The sequence below is a fragment of the Papaver somniferum genome, chromosome 1 (genome assembly GCF_003573695.1).
Source record: "Papaver somniferum cultivar HN1 chromosome 1, ASM357369v1, whole genome shotgun sequence".
In the NCBI taxonomy this organism is placed as follows: Eukaryota; Viridiplantae; Streptophyta; class Magnoliopsida; order Ranunculales; family Papaveraceae; genus Papaver; species Papaver somniferum.
This window is the reverse complement of record NC_039358.1, coordinates 218,607,315-218,627,140: the sequence shown is the minus strand read 5'-3', so window position 1 is coordinate 218,627,140 and position 19,826 is coordinate 218,607,315. Positions and strand designations below refer to the sequence as shown.

Genomic DNA, 19,826 nt, shown 5'->3' with positions numbered 1-19,826 from the left:
GTAGGTGTATAATGTGTTTTGGGAGAGACTCTGCAGAACGAGGATGCTGAGCTTTGGGAGAGACTCTGCAGTCCGTTGATTGTTGGAGCTCAAGGGAGTAGAATATTAACAACTACACGTAAAAGACAGGTTGCAGATGCTGTGATGGGAAGTATTTCTCCGTATTTCTTAGAAAAATTACAAGCAGATGATTGTTGGTCTATTGTGGAAAGAAAAGCCTTCTCTCCTGGTGGTGCAACAAAGACTCCAGATATGATTAACATTGGAAAAGAGATAGCTGATAAGTGTTGTGGTTTACCCCTAGCAGCGAAGTTTCTCGGTAGCCTAATGCACTCAAAAAATAAAGAGAGCAATTGGTTATCTATTAGAGATAATGATATGTGGAATGCACCTGAAAGCAAAATCATTCCAATATTAAAATTGAGTTATGATAACTTGTCACCTCAGTTGCAGCGGTGTTTCTCTTATTGCTCAATCTTTCCTAAAGATTGGGAGTTGAGCAAGCAAACTCTTATCCAAATATAGATGGCCGAAGGGTTCCTCCTGCAGCCTTCTAATAATGTGGAAAACGACTGTACGTTCGAGGACATTGGAGATGAATACTTCGAAATCCTAATTTGGAGTTCATTTTTCGATGGGGTGAAAAAGAACGAGTTAGATGACATAACGACATTCAAGATGCATGATCTTGTCCATGATCTTGCCCAGGCTGTTGTCGGTTATCATGAATGCTCGATTGTCAAGGTTTCTGGTCAGCTGGAAAAAAGTTCTGAAGTTCGCCGCTTAAACATAATAATGGATAAAGATTTGCCAGCAAGCAAAAGCATGAGAAGGATAAAGAAGTTGAGAACTATTATCGTTCTTGAACCAAATCACAGTTTGGACCGCCGTAGGTTCACAAGTAATAAGCATTTACGTATTCTACATTTGGGTGATCCGGCTACAACCTGTTCGGGGATCAAATATACAACTTCAAAGTTGAGGCGATTAAGGTACTTGCACATTTCCAATACTAAATTTTATAGTTTCATTTCGGAAGTTAACATCAGTAGACTTTACCATCTGCAGACGTTGGTATTAAGTGGGTGTCTCTGTGTCCAAATTCGTGTTAAAACACCTAAGACACCTCGATATATCGTTTTCAGATATTCAAGAATTACCTGGTTTTGTTACTAGCCTCCACAATTTGCAAAGATTAGATCTCAATCATCGCAGATACTTTACTACCTTTCCCGACTCTGTAACTGGGTTGGAATGTCTAAGATTTCTTGATATGTCTTTTACACCTATTGAAAAAGTACCTGATGTTGTCACTAGCCTTCGCAATTTGCGTACATTAGATGTTAATACGTGTAAGAAATTAAAAATTTTACCCGAGTATGTGGCAGGTCTTAAGAATCTGAGCTTGTTTAATTTCAGTAACTGCCCACTACTAGATTCATTACCCAAAGATTTTGCAGAATTGTATCAGTTGAGATCCGTTGACCTATCTGGTACTGCGATCAAAGTACTATCCGAGTCTTGTGCTAATCTCTACAATCTTGAGTATGTGAATTTTGGGGGGTGTGCGCTTCTTAAAGAGGTAACGAGTTGGATAAAACTGAGAAAGTTTCATCACTACAGCACTGGATTACCAATGGGTATCGGAGGACTAGTTCGGTTGCAGTCATTGGTTTACAATGTGCGGAAAAAAGTCGTCGACAAGCCTGAAATGTAATGATGGTATTGAAGAGTTAGCAAATCTTAACTTTCTTGAGGTGCTAGCTATATCGGATCTTCAGAACGTGAAAGACCCAGTAGATGCTGAGGGAGCAAATTTGGAAGGAAAACAGAATCTTCATAGCTTGGTACTAGGTTGGGTAGAGTCGGGATCGGGTACAATGAGGTGGGATCAAAAATCGTGCAATTTTCAAGTATTTGAAGCTCTTCAACCTCCCACTGATTTGAGAAAGTTGTATATAGGAAACTTCAAGGGATGGGAACTCCCCACTTGGATGTGTCCTTCATCTGGTACTCTTCTGAATTTAGAAGAGTTGTTACTTCGAAACTGCTGCCAAGGAATTGAACATCTTCCGGCAGCTATACGGCAGCTTCCACGTCTCAGGTCTCTCGATCTTGGAAAAATGTCTTTGATGAGTTTAGATATTGGCGGATTTCCTACCTTAATTCAACTCAATCTTGCGGATATGTTGTTCTTACAAGAGTTGTGTTTTTCATCTCCTTTATCATGTCTTCGGGATCTAATGATTAGTGACTGCAAAAGATTAATAGAAATCCCTTCGTTGCCTTCTCTGACGTTCTTGGCATTAGAGAATGTCGACCACAAGTTAGTATTCTCAGTTGGGAGAAGCCAGACATCTCTCACACACATAGTTTTGAAGAATATTGAGGAGCTTAAATACTTCCCGATAAGCATACTTGAAAACATTTGCGATCTTCGGATTCTGGTTATTAGAAATTGCAATCAGTTAGAAGGGTTTGGTGTAAACGGTGATGAGAACGAGAACGAGAACGTGGTTGCTCTGTATGGCCCTGAACTCTACGGTGGCTCTCTTCACAAATTGGAATTCTCCTACTGCCCAGTTCTTAAGTTTCTTCCAGATTTACGAGGATGGACTTCTCTTAGGGAATTAAACATCTTGAATTGCCCACAAGTGAAAGAGTCTTTAACGTATGATCTTAAATCCCTCTCATTTCTTCAGTACCTGCTTGTTGATTTTATTCAAAGAGCTGAACAGCGAGGAGATCCATCTAGTTTAGACGACTGCATTAATTTGATGCATATGTAGCAGGTACTCTCTTCCTCTCTGTACTTATAATCTTGTATGTAGACCTTTCATCATCCACCACGTGTACATAAAGAGACACGTGGAAGGCATGCGAAGCGAGACATCAAAACATGATAGCAAGCATCTCATCAGAAGATGCCATCGGTCAGCAGATCTGACGGTCAGGGACAGAGGACAACAGAGGTATGATGGCTCAGAGGAGCACCAGATAATACCCCTTGGGTATTAACACACCCAATCCCGAGGAAGATCCCAGATCAACGGCCGAGAAGAAGTTAGGATGACACAGATATTACCAGACAAAGAGACACTTGTCTGACACGAGCAGACATCCATCTACCCGCATTAAATACCCAAGAGATATACACGTGTCGATCAGCTCGTGGAAGAAGCGAGGATAACCCTTCGTATTCAAGCTCAGGCCGCGGCATATGCCGAAGACCTCTGCGTAATAGGCATAAAACACAAGAAGATAAGATTACAACGGCACCTCAGAGATGGGACCCACGTTCCATCCCTATAAATACCCCTCTCCACTAAGAGAGGAGGGGCATACCATTTTGGGAGAGAAATTAGAGGAGAACATAGGAGAGAGAAATATGAAGAGTAAGTAATCCCCCTACTTCCGCAGACCCATGTGTATTCTAAAGTCATTCGACTATCTTTGTAACCATTCAATACATAGTGAAACACCAAACCCCGTGGACGTAGGCCTTAGTGCCGAACCACGTAAATCTGTCTCATTTACATTTCGGCACCGTACATTCAACATTAAACTTCATATGCTTTATATTATACTTGATTCTCGATTTATTCCTTTATACGAACATTATTTATGATAATATTCGACTAGACAATGACAAGCCCGGAGGCTTCGAGTAGATGAATCGATATAATCATCCCGTTACGCATACGTTGTACAATTCTAGAATTAGGATGCATGAGAATATTGTTTGTGAACACGTGGATGGCTTTGTGATTTACGTGTTCACAATTTGGCGCTAGAAACAGGGACTTTGTCCCGGTAAAAGATTTATCTTATCCTGTGATTTCACCTTAAAACGCGCATTATGGTTGTGCCCTATTCTGGGTTCAGCGTGCTTTCAAAACCTTTTTTATTTTGGGTTCATGGTCTTCATTTTCACAAATACCATTTCAAAGCAGACAAACCCGCGACTATCTATCACAGATTTTCACGTGCGGTGTTTTCCTCAACCAAGACTTAATAATCCAGATTCATGAGTCCTCGCGACGGATCTTCCTTTTTAAGAGTTCTTTTTCAAAAATAGTCCGAAAACAAGATTCATGATCGTTTATTAGAGGATTTGTATTACAAAAACTAGACCGATGAAGTCTTTACATTTCTCTTCTATTAAGGACCTTGGGCAGCTCATTTTCTTCTATTCCAATGGTCTTGCGGGTACGAATGGCGCTAACCCGATCCTCGTGGATATCTTTGGTTCTCCTTATTTATTTCCCTATGCAGAAAAGGATTAAAAATGGAGAAGATACTAGAGGCAGGAAAAACCAAAGCCTCATCAAAGGAAACACCGAGGGTTACCTCGGTCATGAACCGAATCAAGAAAAAAGGAGACAAAGCTAAAACAACTACTCAGAGGCAGGATGCTGCGGAGATCACTTCACCTATGAACACTAACTCCATTGCAGCCGCGTCTCTCAAAGCAGCAGCCACGAATACTGTTGCGGCCCTCTAGGCTACAGAAGCTAACAAGACTTTGGTTTCAAGCCAAATCCATCAACAAAAAGAGGGGGTAGCAGAATCTATGACACATCAGCCCGCACATCCACCAATCTTCGGAATGCCGTCAACCAACGGTCAGAATCAAACCATACCAGTGGTTTTAGTACCACGGGTGGAAGCTCAACCGAGGGGACCAAACTTGGAGATACCAATGATTGAAGCTGATCCTCGGCCACCCTTAATACACACAGTATACGAAAGGGAAACTATGGCCGTAGGGGTACCAGCCGGAACTCCCAATCATGGATCAAACCAGTCCCACTGACTGATGGTGGAACTCGAAGAATTGAAAAAGAGCCAGCAGGTCTACGCAGATGCCGTAGCTCTTCTGGCCAGGGAGAACCAAGACTTGAAAGATAGGATTTCCCAAAGCACGAAGACTAGCCAACAACTGGACGAAGCAAATTCTAAAGCACCAGAGCCTAATCGAGACCGAAGAATCATCCTAGCAAATGACGTCAGGGGAAGCAGTGCATCCGATCCGGAATATGCCACCGAAGAGTTAGACTATTATGACAGCGAAGATCGAAGAAAGAAACGCTCAACTGAGCATGAGAACGTGGGATATTACCGCGCAATGGAGGAGCTGCATGATGAGATGATGGCTGAAATCAAACAGTTAAAATCCAGACAAGGCAGAGGAAGGCTTGAAGAGGTGATGAAAGAAGCTAACTCCACGCCCCTAACTCATCGCCTGGCAAATACCCCCATTCCGTTAAAGTGCCCTGTCCCAACTTTTGAATGCTACGACGGATCCAGTGATCCCGCAGCACATATCCGGTATTATAACCGTATCTTAGCTCGATGGAGTCAGAACGACGCCGTTCTCTGTAGATATTTCCCATCAAGTCTGAAGGGATCGGCTTTGTCTTGGTGTGGAAACCTACCACCTGATTCCATCAACTCCTACGATCAACTCGCAGAGAAATTTCTGAGGACATACATGTACAACAAAGCTGTCAACACTGGAATGGTTAAACTTTTTTCTCTGGCAATTGGCTACAAGGAGAACACGAGGGAATACACCAACAGATGGCACAAGATCTGCCAAGCCATAGGGAGTGTGGACCCCGTAGTAAGTATCAACTGCTACAAGTGGGGATTATACCGAATGAGTCCACTATTTGTTGAGATTCATGGAAGCGTGCCTAAGACAGAAGGAGATCTTCGAATAATTATTGAAAAGTACGCTCGTCTTGAAGAAATCCAGCGTGAGAACCCGAGGGAACACACACAGAGGTCTCACCGTACCAATTACGCAGAACAAACCAGCGGGGCCAAAAGAAATAGCTCAGCGGAACGTCCTCACGAAGATAGGAAGGAACGAAGGGATGAACGACGAAAAGACGATCGAAAATTCGAAGATCAGGTTTACACGAAACTCAATGCTAGCTATGCTCGGATCTTGCGAGAGATCAAAGGAAGGGAAAATTTGGAGTGGCCATGGTCTAAGGGAAAACATCCCCCAAGAACCGAGAAGTGTAAAGATTCTTGTGAGTATCGTTGCTTCAATGGACACCAGACCGAGAAATGCAAAAACCAAAAAATAATGATCCAAAAATTGATTGATGTTGGCGAACTCAAACACTACATACGAAAGGAAGTCACCGAGGATAGATCCAAACGAACCAAGCAAGTCCAACTTCCAGAGGGAAACCGCACAATCAACACCATCTCGTGTTCCGAAGCCGTAGGGCCCTCCCTTACAGCGCAGATAGGAAAGAGGCTACGGAAGCAGTTCGAAGACCACTGCGAATTATATAAGATTGATGGCGTAGAGGTGGACGAGCACGAAGAGTGGATGAAGGCACCTATTATCTTCGATACTGAAGATATCGAAGAAGATATGGAAGATCATAACGATCCCTTGGTCCTCACACTACCAGTTGCCGGATGTAACCTCAAAAAGATCCTCATAGACGGGGGAAGCTCAGTGAACGTTCTATTCTACGGCACATTCAAACGGATGAAGCTCCATGATAAACATCTACTGACCTCTTATTACACCATCTACGGGTTCAATGGAGCACCCACAAAGCCATTGGGAGACATCGTGTTGCAGGTGAACGCCGGACCCATGAAAGTAGAAACACGATTCAGCGTGGTTGACGCCCCATCCCCCTATAACGCCATTATTGGACGAAAGTGGTTACATAAACTCAAGGGAGTGGCTGCAACTTACTACCAATATCTCAGGTTCCCAACACCCAAGGGAGTGATGGAAATCAAGGGAGATCGGGTCTCTGCAAAAGAGTGCCAGACCACTCAGGATCGTATCAACAACGAATAAGAAGAGCAGCGAAAAACCCGAAGGATTAAAAATAAAGAAGCTGCGAAAGAAAAGGCCATAGACCTGTTACTCAAGGAAACCACAGGGAGGGGTTTGACAAAAGATGATAATGTCCTAAACACAGAGACAGGTACTTCAGCAGCCAACGAAGGACAAAAACATAGCAAATAGCAATTAAAGAACGTCCCAGTCCTCGGGGACCCGAAGCCGGTGTTCACACCAGTAGAGCCCGTAAAAGAAATCAACATAGGAACGGAAGAAAACCCGAAGATGATCAAAGTAGGGACCATAATGGACGAAAGAAGAGAGGATTACTTAACCAAATTACTTAAAAAATACGCGGATGTATTCGCCTGGAAGTTAGGAGATATGCCGGGGATGGATCTGAAAATAATCCAACAAGAGCTGCGCATCAATCCAGGCACGCCACCTTTCAGGCAGAAAATAAGAAAAGTTGCACCGGAGTATCATAAGGCAGTAGAAAAAGAACTTCGGAAATTACTAGAAGCAGGCTTCATCAAGGAAGTAAAATACCCTACATGGATCTCCAACATGGTCGTCGTTCCTAAGAAAAATGGAGGGGTTAGGATATGCATCGACTTTACTAACCTCAACAAGGCATGTCCAAAGGACAGCTATCCCCTGCCAAGCATAGATCAGCTGGTTGAAGCAGTGGAAGGATACGAAGAGCTATCATTTATGGATGGATATTCTGGTTACAACCAAGTATCCCTGGCAGAAGAAGATCAACTACACACAGCATTCTACACCCCGCATGACCTTTATTGCTACACTAGAATTCCCTTTGGATTTCGAAACGCAGGGGAAACGTACCAAAGAATTGTCGATGCTATCTTCAGGCCATGGATTGGTAGTACCTTAGAAGTCTACGTTGATGACATGCTCGTCAAAAGTAAGCTGCGCAAAGATCATCACCAGGACTTGAGAGATATTTTCGAAGCAATGAGAAAACATCACATGAAAGTAAATCCAGAAAAATGCATTTTCGGTGTCACCTCAGGGAAATTCCTCGGATATCTGGTAACAAAAAGGGGCATTGAGGTAGACCCAGCGAAGATTCACGCCATAGTAGAAATGCCATCTCCGAAGAATTTAAAAGAAGTGCAGAAGCTCAATGGGTCCATAGTAGCCTTGGGCAGATTTATTGCCCGATCCTCGGACAAATGCAAACATTTTTTCAATATTCTCAAAAAAGGGAGTAAGTTTGAATGGACAACAGAATGCGAAGAAGCCTTCCAAAGAATCACGGAACACCTGGCTTCAATTCCAATCCTGCAGAAGCCTGATCCTGATGAGGTTTTGACATTGTACATAGCAGCGACAGAAGACGCAGTTAGCGCAGTGTTGGTCAAAACCAATACGAAGATAGAACCGCCTATCTATTATGTCAGTAAGACCCTCAATTCTGCGGAAAGGAACTACACGAAGATCGAACAGCTTATCCTGGCATTGGTATGGGCTACTCAAAAGCTGAGAACCTATTTCCTAACTCACTTCATCCACGTCCCATGCAAAGCACCACTGGAAGCAGTCCTCAAAAGCGCGGGAAAAGTATGCAGAATAGCCAAGTGGAACACCCACTTGGACCAATTCAACATCATTCATTAAATTCAACATTCCCAAAAATCCCAAGTTTTGGCGGATTTCTTAGCAGACCTCCCCCTGGACAACGACGAAGAGATTAGGGGAATACCAGAAGCCGACGAAGAAAGCAAGGATCCAGTTGATGTCCTCGAACCCGCGAGTCAAATACGATGGGAAGTCTTCATTGATGGTTCCAAAAATAAGGAAGGGGCAGGAATAGGCATTTTCATCACCACCCCAACTGGAGAAAGGATCGTACGTGCACTCAGGTTAGAATTCAAAGAGCATACTAATAACATCTTCGAATACGAGGCAGTCTTACATTCCCTCCGCTTAATAATAGAGATGGGGGTAACTGATGTGAGACTGACAAGTGATTCGCAGCTTGTCATACGAAAAATAGGGCTCGAATACAATGTGTACGACGACACCCTCTCATCTTACATGGCCTTGGTCCAAACATTGGCATCACAAATTCCGAACATCAAGTTCCGGCACTTATGCAGAAGGGATCTCAGGCACGCAGATGCCCTAGCATATATATCATCCATGCTGAAGGACAAGAGTATCGAAGCTATCAAAATAACAAGGGTATACGAGCCCTCGATTGCAACACAATTTTCCTTTGCTACAAATCAAGATACAGTGGAAGAAAATATCGAAGATCAGGTGGGAGAAGACATCCGTGACGATTTTGACGAAGAAGATATCCGGTCAAGAGCAAATCAAGACGAAGATTTCAGTAACGAAGATGATTGGAGAATGATGATCCATGCGTTTCTCAAGGATGGAACCTTACCCGCGAATCACAAACAAAACAGGAAAATACTCTCCAAAGTAGGAAGATATGACCTTCGGGATGGAATCATGTACAAGAAATCCTTCCTCGGACCGTTACTACGTTGCTTATCCAGGAAAGATGGGCATCGAATTCTAAACGACATCCATTATGGTGACGCAGGAAATCATAGCGGCATGAGATCACTAGCCGACAAAGCAAAAATGCAAGGATATTACTGGCCCACAATGATACAAGATGCTGCAAGAATGTCCCGACGATGTGAAGAATGTCAGCGTTTCGCCAAAAATATACACGCACCAGCAACAACGTTGAATTCTGTGGATAGTCCGTGGTCATTCGCAAAATGGGGCATAGATATCATTGGGATTTTCATCGAAGGATTAGGGAAAAGACGATTTTTGATAGTAACCACGGACTACTTCAGTAAATGGGTGGAAGCCAAAGCCTTAGCCAAGATCAGAGACGTGGACGTGTTTACTTTCATATTCCAAAACATTATTTGCAGGTTCGTCTTACCAGCGGAAATCGTGTCCGATAATGGTAAAAAATTACAGGGGAAAAACATATACATGCTCTTCGACACTTTCAAAATAAGGAAAAACAAGTCCACCCCCATATACCCTCAAAGCAACGGACAAGAGGAAGCTACCAACAAGACCCTTGCCCTTATACTCAAAAAACAATTAGACGAACACAAGGGGCGATGGTGTGAACAGCTACACAATGTATTATGGGCATACAGGACAACACGAAGATCTGCCACCGGGGAGTCCCCATTTCTCCTCACTTATGGAGCCGAAGAAGTCATCCCAACAGAGATCCTCATACCAACCACAAAGACCGAAGCATGGGAGAAAAATCTCACAATAGACATGATGTTAGAGAGACTGGACGACCTGGAAGGAAGGAGGGAAGCAACATTGCAGAAGATGGAAAATTATCAATGGAGACTAGCAAGGGAGTACAACAAAAAGGTGAAGCTTGGAAATTTTGTAGAGGGGCAGTATGTGCTAAGAACAATCCCGCAGCATCAACGAGAGAAGAAATGGGGAAAGTTAGCACCTACATGGGGAGGACCTTTTATAATACACGACATTGCGGGAAATGGTTCTTACTATCTTCGCAATTTGAAAGGCGAGGTCCTCCGGCACCCTTGGAATGCTAAATGGCTCAAACCGTACTAGCCATAGGAGCAGCGCAGCTTTGCATCTGCGTGGAGAATACCAGAAGAAGAAGGCAGCGTAACCGCTTTACATGTTTCTATCTCTGGACGAGGAGTAGCAGGCCTCAACCTATCAATCAAACAAGCTTTTTGGGAAATCTTCAAGTAAACGAAATGGTCAAAAGGCCCGCTGGATGAACGCATGTACATTATATTATATATTAACAATATTGGGGAAAGTAGTTAATCTACAATCTCTCAGGGCTCCCCTATCAGTGTCTATGAGTGTAAGACCAGGGGGAAGGCACCCAACAGAAAGAGATACCCAACCAATTTTAAGGCAGTGGGTCGACGAAATGGGTGCATGTAAATATTTTCAAATAAGCACTCCATATCCTAGAACGCTGCCTCGGCCCCCACCGTTTGGGAATCCTCTGTCCCAGGATTCGCCAGCGGGGTGACAGGTCTCAAGACGATCACGAAGGTATTTACCTTCGGTGTCGCACTCAAACACTCTCAACTTTTTATAAAACCAGTTATTTCTAGTTTAACACTTCACAATACTTTAAAATAAAAAAATGAATTGATAACGCAGGTACGCCAAAAGGATGATCCATTTCATAAAGAGTTGATTACAAGATTCAGCAAATAAGATAAAATAGGAAACACATCAAAAAATGATCCGAAATTATATAATCAACGAGGATCAACTTTCTATGACTAATAAAATAAATTTACTTGGACGATACAGCTCCATCAACGGGGTTGTCTCTGCGAGATGAAGGTAGGCTACCACCTGAAGAGGGCCCAGAAGAACCAGGCAAAGGCGCGGGAAGGGGACGGCGCGGATAATTCTTGACAAGACCATGTTCGACTTTAAGTCCAAGTTCAATATTATCCAGGACTTTGTTGGTCTCTTCAGCCAACTGAAATCGAGCCTTATAAGTGATAACAACGGTCCGCTGGTGGGATTGAGGCAACAATACAGATAGGTGTTCCTCCTCTTTGGAGGCAATCTCCGCTGCTTCCTCATGAGACGCAACCAACCCTTTGAAATAGTTGGTTTGTCCTTCCTGCTGCACTAAGGCAGATTGAGTCTTTTTAAGCTCATCATTTGCTGCGTGAAGCTGTCCCTCGAGTGCTGAAAACAAAAAATACCAAGGGGTTAAAACGAAGAAATAACAGAATCACACTCGATAAAACGAGGTTATACCTTCTACATTAGCCGAAGCCTCCTCATACTCATCGACAACTGCGTCCCGAGCCTCATCAAGAAAGTCATATTCGGTGGATAGTTTCTTATAATCCGTTTGAAGGTTCGTAAGAGCAAATTGACTGGCATCTAAATCTACCTGCTTCATCGAATCCAAGTGACAAAGATGGTTGACTTCATCATTCACCTCCCCCATCCTTTTATGAAGTCGATACACATTCATCTCAAGATCTCTTTCAGACTCCACTTGGCAAGAAACATCCGCTCGAGACGCTGCTAGGGCTTTACTAAGAGCACCAACCTCGGCCCTAGCATTATCTCTTTCCTCGGAAAGACGCACCATACTATCCCTAACCCCGGGGCCTAAGAAAGAACGAGCCTGTTGTAACTCTCCTTCTAAAAAGCGCACTCTAGCCTCTAAGTCTGAAGCATGTTCTCGAGCATCACGCAGGTTGTCACGCGTCCATAGAGGCGTACCATTAAACAAACAACGATCATGATTGTACTTATTTTTCATATCAACCATCAGTGTTCGCTTTTCACGCCACTCAGCTGTTAAGGCGTTGTGCTCATCAGCACGAGCAATCCACTTTACGGCTTCGCTCTTCAACTTACCCACCAACTCTGCAATACGGGATTTCTGTCGTTCCCATTCTTTCCGAAGCCATATCAACTCGGGGACTCCACCCACTAAAGATAGGGTGGGGAGACTCAGACAGAACACCAAAATACAGATAGGGAATCACAAGGAGTGAAAAATTCGTAAAATACAAACCTGTGAAGGACGAGACACTTCTACGAGTCTGCTTCAATTCGTTGCGGACTATAGCGAGTTCTGAAAAAAGATTCTCCTCAGCGTTATCCTGTTGTTCTTTTTCCTTCAGACGTCCCCTCAGTTCATTTATTTCCGCTTCAGCCGCAGACAGTTTCTCTTCCCTATGACGAAGCTTGGCCTCCAACTTTAAAGTCTTTGCTTTAAAGAATTGGTATAAAACATGGTTACAATGTTCGCTCCTCATCATCTACGTCACAAACAACAAATATTATTATACCAAAGGGATCAGATATCACGAAGAACACAATGCGTGGATATCATAAAAAGAATACAAGGATTTACCTCTAAAACACGTTGTTGGGGAAAACCGTACTGGTACCCATCAGCTATGGCCGTCATATCAGCAACATATGAGGGAGGGTCAACCACTAAATTAGCTTCCAAAGCTCTAAGATTCTTCTCCCACATCTCAGCAACGCGGGCTTCAGAAGACAGTTGCATCATTCGACGAGTATAAGCGTCGGAATTCTTCTCACCAGTGACCACGGGGGCAGGGTTAGGGACGAACATCAGGTTCTTCTTCTTTAGCCAATCCAAAATGGCATCTTCACCTTCAGGCATTAGCGAGAAAGGGAAATCCTCGGAAGGAGACTCAACCGCATACTTCCCCTTGGCGGTTATCTCCTCACCCGCGCAAGTCTCGACATTACCACCCTCAGCATGACCACCTGCGTTCTCAGCTTGCTGATCAGTGGTACCTTCTTTGACAAGGTCCCCAAGCACATCCCAATCATCATGTGGGGAAAGCAATGAGAAGTCCTCGGCAAGACCCATGGCAGCAGTCACATCTAAGGATTCCCCCGCGGAATATATCCTAACGAAAGAGAATTCTGGGGAAATTACGGGAAAAGTACCCACACCAACAATGTCATCGCCAACAGGGGAAGATCCACTCCCACCAGTACCACCGACGGTAATATTACCCTCAGCCTCACCATCACCACCCGCGGCAACTTCTTCTTCACCATCACCACCCGCAACAACTTCTTCTTCAAGATCACCACCCGCGACAACTTCAGCCTCACATTCACGACCCGAGACAACTTCTTCTTCACCATTACCACCTTCGTCATCAGGGTAATAAGTGTATGTACGCTCTTCTCCGTTGGACATTTCTTCATCCTCACCATACCCTTAGTTTACGGGACTCGTAACCTCCTCATAACCCTCAGCCTCACCGATAACCGCAGTAGAAGATTGTTTGGGTCCAAGTTTCTTCTTCTTCGACACCTACAAACCAGTATACATCCCACAAAGGCTCATTTTTTCCCTTACTTCAAAAATGAAAATTATTTCAAGCAAGGAAAAATGGGCAAAAAGATAGAGAATATAAGAAGAAACTATACCTTGGCAGCAACAACACTCTTTGATGGATGGATAGCAACAGAACCCTACTCCTCATCTCCATCAACGACATCAAGATCATAAGGAAAATTCATGCCCGCGAAATTAGGACGCCAAGGACAGAAATCTCCATAACGAGCAGAAGGAGTTTCACGAGGCTTGCTATTTTCAGAAGAACGCCAACCACGTGGACCCAGAATCCATCCGTAATCCCAAGGACCAACTACCTCAATAACAGTAGCATGACATTCATAATCATGGTCACGCTTAATCCTTTCACGAGCAGGAAAGAGTTTCCGTTTAACATATCCCTCAGTACCAGGAACATACTTCAGCTTGGCATCACTCACCTCACTCAAAAGACGAATTTCACCACGGGGAGCAACAATATTACAAAGACTAACACTCCACGGATTACGGTTTCTGATGTTGACATAATCCCCAAAAGAACTATTAAAGTTCTGAGGAGTGTACCACTCTCTCTCAGCAGGATTTGGAACATAGCAGGTCATCATAGTCTCTCCCTTGCTCCGCAAATAACATTTCTTCAGTGAACGAAGATAATTCCCAGATAGTTGTGACACGGAACGATTATGAGTGTTCGTGGAAGAGCCTTCGCGACTAGACAACACGTCATAATAAAAGGAGTCACCAGACTTATATAAGGGCAACATAAGACCCGCCTCGAAGGATCCAACCGTAGTCAACAGATGAAACTCGTCAAACTGATAATTAGAAAGGAGCTAGTAGGTGATATCATGGTCAGGAGCATAGAAGCGAACCTCAAAAGCTTGGAGTTCATGTTTTTCCTTGAACATCTCAAGATCAATATGCTTGAAAGTGACCTTCTTCTTACCAACTGAAATGCTGCGTATCACGGGGACAGTTTCTTCTTCGTCTGCGGAATCAGAAGTAGGACCCAATTCCGAAGCTTTCCTTTTAGAAAGAAGATTTGTAGACGGATCATCTCTCGACATAGTACCTTGGAGTACTTCCCTTTGAAAGAAACCGCGGGAGGAGGCGGCAAAGATTTCTGCGGAGGCACCGAAGGAGGAGCCATTGAACGAATGGGCGGAGCATCCACTATTTCAGTACGAGGAGGAGGAGCCCGCGTACTCCTAGAGTCATCACGAGGAGGAGCCTGCATACTCCTAGAATCTTCACGAGGACGAGAAGGGGCGCGGTTAACAACATACCTAGACCCAGAAGGACCCTTCGGCATATCCCCTTTCTGAGAAGGCATAATCTTCGCACCGGAGGAAGATGAAACCCTATGACCCCGAGGATCCGATTGCGAAGACTTGTAAGGACCTTCCCCAAGTGGAGATCTGTCAGGATCTCTACGCGGAGGGGATCTTGGCGGACTAGACGGCGGAGTTTGGTAAGGAGCCCGCGGACGATCAGACATATCTACAAGGAAACACAAAAACAGTTTAGAGAAGAATACGAGGAGATCACTAAAGATCAAAAAACCCATAATTGATGGTTCATCCGGATAAACATGAAAAACCCTAAGAAACTAAAAAATACTCCATCCGACTCCAGGGATAATACTCAGATACAGGCTCACAGACGCTGTAACAAAGAACAGGGGCAAGCATATATGCTTCGACATGTATGATCTTCATCGCAAAACCAAGAACACAACAGCAGGAGACAAACGAATAGATACATAGATAAATCAATGATGAACAACCAATGAAAAACCCCATACCTGTATAGAAGAGGACGACAAGCACCAACCGCAGTCGAATAAAGGAGGATCGGAGATATCAAAAGATACAGGGGCAGCGACAATCAAAAACGAAAGAAGCAGAAGAAAGAAACAGAAAATTGAATGCTATATTCCTCACAAGAACGGTGACAGTAAATGACTAAAGAACAAGAATAAGAAAACAAGAAGAGAATGAACACTGACAATATGACCAGACAAAGAGACACTTGTCTGACACGAGCAAACATCCATCTACCCGCATTAAATACCCAAGAGATATACACGTGTCGATCAGCTCGTGGAAGAAGCGAGGATAACCCTTCGTATTCAAGCTCAGGCCGCGGCATATGCCGAAGACCTCTGCGTAATAGGCACAAAGCACAAGAAGATAAGATTACAACGACACCTCAGAGATGGGACCCATGTTCCATCCCTATAAATACCCCTCTCCACTAAGAGAGGATGGGCAGACCATTTTGGGAGAGCAATTAAAGGAGAACATAGGAGAGAGAAATAGAAAGAGTAAGTAATCCCCCTACTTCCGCAGACCCATGTGTATTATAAAGTCATTCGACTATCTTTGTAACCATTCAATACATAGTGAAACACCAAACCCCGTGGACGTAGGCCTTAGTGCCGAACCACGTAAATCTGTCTCATTTACATTTCGGCACCTTACATTCAGCGTTAAACTTCATATGCTTTATATTATACTTGATTCTCGATTTATTCCTTTATACGAACATTATTTATGATAATATTCGACTAGACAATGACAAGCCCGGAGGCTTCGAGTCGATGAATCGATATAATCATCCCGTTATGCATACGTTGTACAATTCTAGAATTAAGATGCATGAGAATATTGTTTGTGAACACGTGGATGGCTTCGTGATTTACGTGTTCACAAATCTGATTAATTTCCCATTTGGTTCTGAAATTATATTTTCCTGTTCACAACTGAATTCTGGATTGTAAACTCGTTGACCATTACTGCTGTCTCAGGCGTGCTGAGTGGATTTGATTCTCTACTAATTAAGTTATTGTACATCGTGTATATACATCTGTATGTTTCTGCAAGCATTTGATTTTCTCTCAATTCTTAGAACTTAATTACAGGATTGCTTGGTATTTATTTTCCATATGCATGCTTCTATTTTTCCATCATAGCCAGGTGTATGAATGCCTAATGAGAGACATAAAAAAACAAAGATGATGTAGATATGAATCGTGTGCTATCATAGATTTTCAATCCCACTCCATATTCTAGTTCCGCCTGTAGATATCTTCATTTGCAAATTTATGTTTTCTTATCTTTTTGTTTCTCCTAATGACCGTAATTCATGCATGCAATTGCTTCGATTTGCTTTTGACATGATTCGGTCTTGTTGTGCAGATAAATACGTACAATAAGTGGATTACAAGAGAAAAAGGATCAAAGCTGACGTAGCAGATCTGATCAACCTGGAGCTATGTTGTAAAAGGCGAGCGCCTTTGGGGCTTAAGCGCCAAAGGCGCACTAAGCGCTGTGCTGGCGTCTGGAAAAAAAAGGCGCCCAAGCGCCAAAATAAGCCTATAAGGTGCAGTTTTCCAATTTTTTCGCAACGCCTATGCGCGCCTTATGCGCCAAAGACGCTAGACGCTAGGTTTGGCGCCTTGCCTTGCGCCTTTAACAACATAGACCAGGAGTCGTGATTCGGGTAGAGAAGCAAATGCAGTCGAAAACATATGCTTAAACAGGTTTTCAATAGTTTCCTAATTACATTAGAAGTTGGTGTCTTCTTCCATGTTGTTCTTCGCCACCAGAACGTACTGCCTTGTGTTAAAGATATTATTTCGTATTAATAAGATATTATTTCCTGTTAGTTCGTTTATCACCTTGCTTATTGTTGTTCTTCGCCACGAGAACATACTGCCTTGTGTTAAAGATATTATTTCGAATTAATAAGATATTATTTCCTATTAGTTCGTTTATCACCTTGCTCGTTTATTGTTAGAATACGGGTATCCAAATCAAAACCAATTGGCAATGAGTGGAGAGGCCCGTAGAGTCTAAACTGCAGGATCTTAGATGCCCACACAATGTGGGACTAATAATCTCAACACTCCCCCTCACGTGTAGCCTCGCTGGGTCTAACACGTGGACAATTAAATGGGAAAAATACGGTTTAGTCCAAAATCTCATCCAAATATACTAGTTAGTCCACACCCATTCAACTAGGTACAAATTAGTTCTTTATTTATTTGAAATATGGAAAGTACACTAATAACCCTTCATCTTACAATTTAGTCCAAATATTTTAAGTTTAGTCCATAGTGACTTATGATGACGTCACCAATTTTAAATAATTTAAAAACGATTTATCTTTCGATCCGCTTGTCCAAAATTCACAAACTTTATATATTCGGAAAGCTTTTTTCGATAGCTACAAAAAGAGTACTCATATGACTATATAATTTTCACTTTTTGAAAAAAATTAATTTTCACTTCATCATTTGATGTGTACAAAAAAGTGCACCTGCACAAAATTTTCAAAAATTTATGCATTCAGTTTTTCAATGAATTGGTCATTCATATCCACTCTCACACCTACTTTTTCATGGAAAATACACTGGTGCACCAATATGTACACCCCTGAAAAACATGCATGAAACCGTTTATTTATAACCACACATAAACCTACTTTTTCATTGGAACAACACAGATGCACAAATATGTACACCCCTAAAGTACATTCATATATAAAATCGACCATTCATACCCACACATGGACCTATATTTCATGGAAAATACACCGGTGCACATATATGTACACTCATACGAAGCATGGAACAAACAACCATATTCACCTACAAACTAATCTATTTCATTGAATTTACATAGGTGCTCTAGTATGTACACAACTATCTATTGTATAAACATAACATGAAAACTCAGATGGATTTGAACCATCAACCTCCACAAACCTTGTGATAGATTTGGGCGCTCTACCATTTTGAGCTTGTGAGTCCCTAAATTAGATGCATAAAACGATAAAAAAAAAATTGATGCCAAAGGTGCATCATGGTATGATATATCACTTACACACACTCTCCTCGATGTTTATGTTATTCCACAATGGAATATTAGAAAAGAGAGCAGCAGTGATATTAGTGCAATCTTGCTTCAGAACTGCATAAATCTGTGAGCTCACTATCTGAGGACACACAATGGCAGAGAGATGGTCCATTTATTTTCAATTCATGATTATAATTAGTATGTAAATAAATTGGGCTTGAAACAAGATAAAAAAGTGAAGCACGAACAAACAATGAGTATTTTGCTCATGTAGGAATATTTTTGAAAGATACCTCATTATTATTCTTCTCCACTTTCTTAAGCTCCCTCGAAAAGTACCTAAACACATAACAAGCGTGCTATTAAAATCATCTCATGATGCCGAAAAACAACTTAGGTTTTCATCAAGAATTAGTTTTCTTATATTTTTGAGAGAGCACGATGATGTACAATTATGTACACATCTACAAAATCTAACATCCATACCCACAAAACCGACCATATATTATTGAGATAGCACAATGATGTACAACTATGTACACACCTAAGATTCAACTGATCCAACATCATACCCACGCAACAAGTCATATATATTATTGAGATTGTACAATGGTGTACACACCTATAAAAATCCGACAAATTCAACATACATACCCACAAAAAGGCCATAAAATCATGAGAGAGCATAATGGTGTAACCGCTTACAAAAATCCATCATCTATACCTATAAAACATGCATATATTATTGACATAGAACAATGGTGTACAACTATGTAGACCCCTATAAAAAGTTAAAAAATCCAACATCTATACCTACAAAACAAGTCATATATATTATTGAGATTGTACAATTGTGTACAACTATGTTTACGCCTATAAAAACCAAATAAATCCAACATACCATACCCACAAAAACCCAAAAAATATTGAAAGAGGACAATGATGTACAACTATGTACACACTTATAAAAATCCATCATTTATATCCAAAACATGCATATATTATTGAGGTAGCTTACAATGGATGAAAAAAATCTAACAAATCAAACAATCATACCTACAAAACAAGTCATATATATATATTGAGATTGTACAGTGATGTACAAATTATGTACAACCTATAAAAATCAACCAAATCCAAGGCCATAAAATCATGAGAGGACACAATGGTGTACAACAATGTACACACCTATAAAAATCCAACATTTATACCACAAAACATGCATATATTATTGAGATATCACAATGGTATA

The 19,826-nt window shown here is 42.1% G+C and overlaps 1 protein-coding gene across 1 annotated transcript; it reads left to right on the top strand.

Moving 5' to 3' along the window:
- The first annotated feature begins 525 nt into the window (after positions 1–525).
- On the top strand, positions 526–2,789 carry LOC113360436 (putative disease resistance protein RGA3). The gene is made up of 3 exons (XM_026603946.1): positions 526–901; positions 1,146–1,582; positions 1,695–2,789. The coding sequence occupies exons 1-3, from the start codon at positions 526–528 to the stop codon at positions 2,787–2,789; spliced, it is 1,908 nt and encodes a 635-aa protein (XP_026459731.1).
- The last annotated feature ends 17,037 nt before the right edge of the window (positions 2,790–19,826 follow it).

Coding starts and splice junctions, on each gene's coding strand:
- LOC113360436 (XM_026603946.1), top strand. CDS start 526: ATGGCCGAAGGGTTCCTCCTGCAGCCTTCTAATAATGTGGAAAACGAC. Junction 902..1,145: donor GGACCGCCGTAGGTTCACAA/GTAATAAGCATT, acceptor TATCGTTTTCAG/ATATTCAAGAATTACCTGGT. Junction 1,583..1,694: donor GGTGTGCGCTTCTTAAAGAG/GTAACGAGTTGG, acceptor TGCGGAAAAAAG/TCGTCGACAAGCCTGAAATG.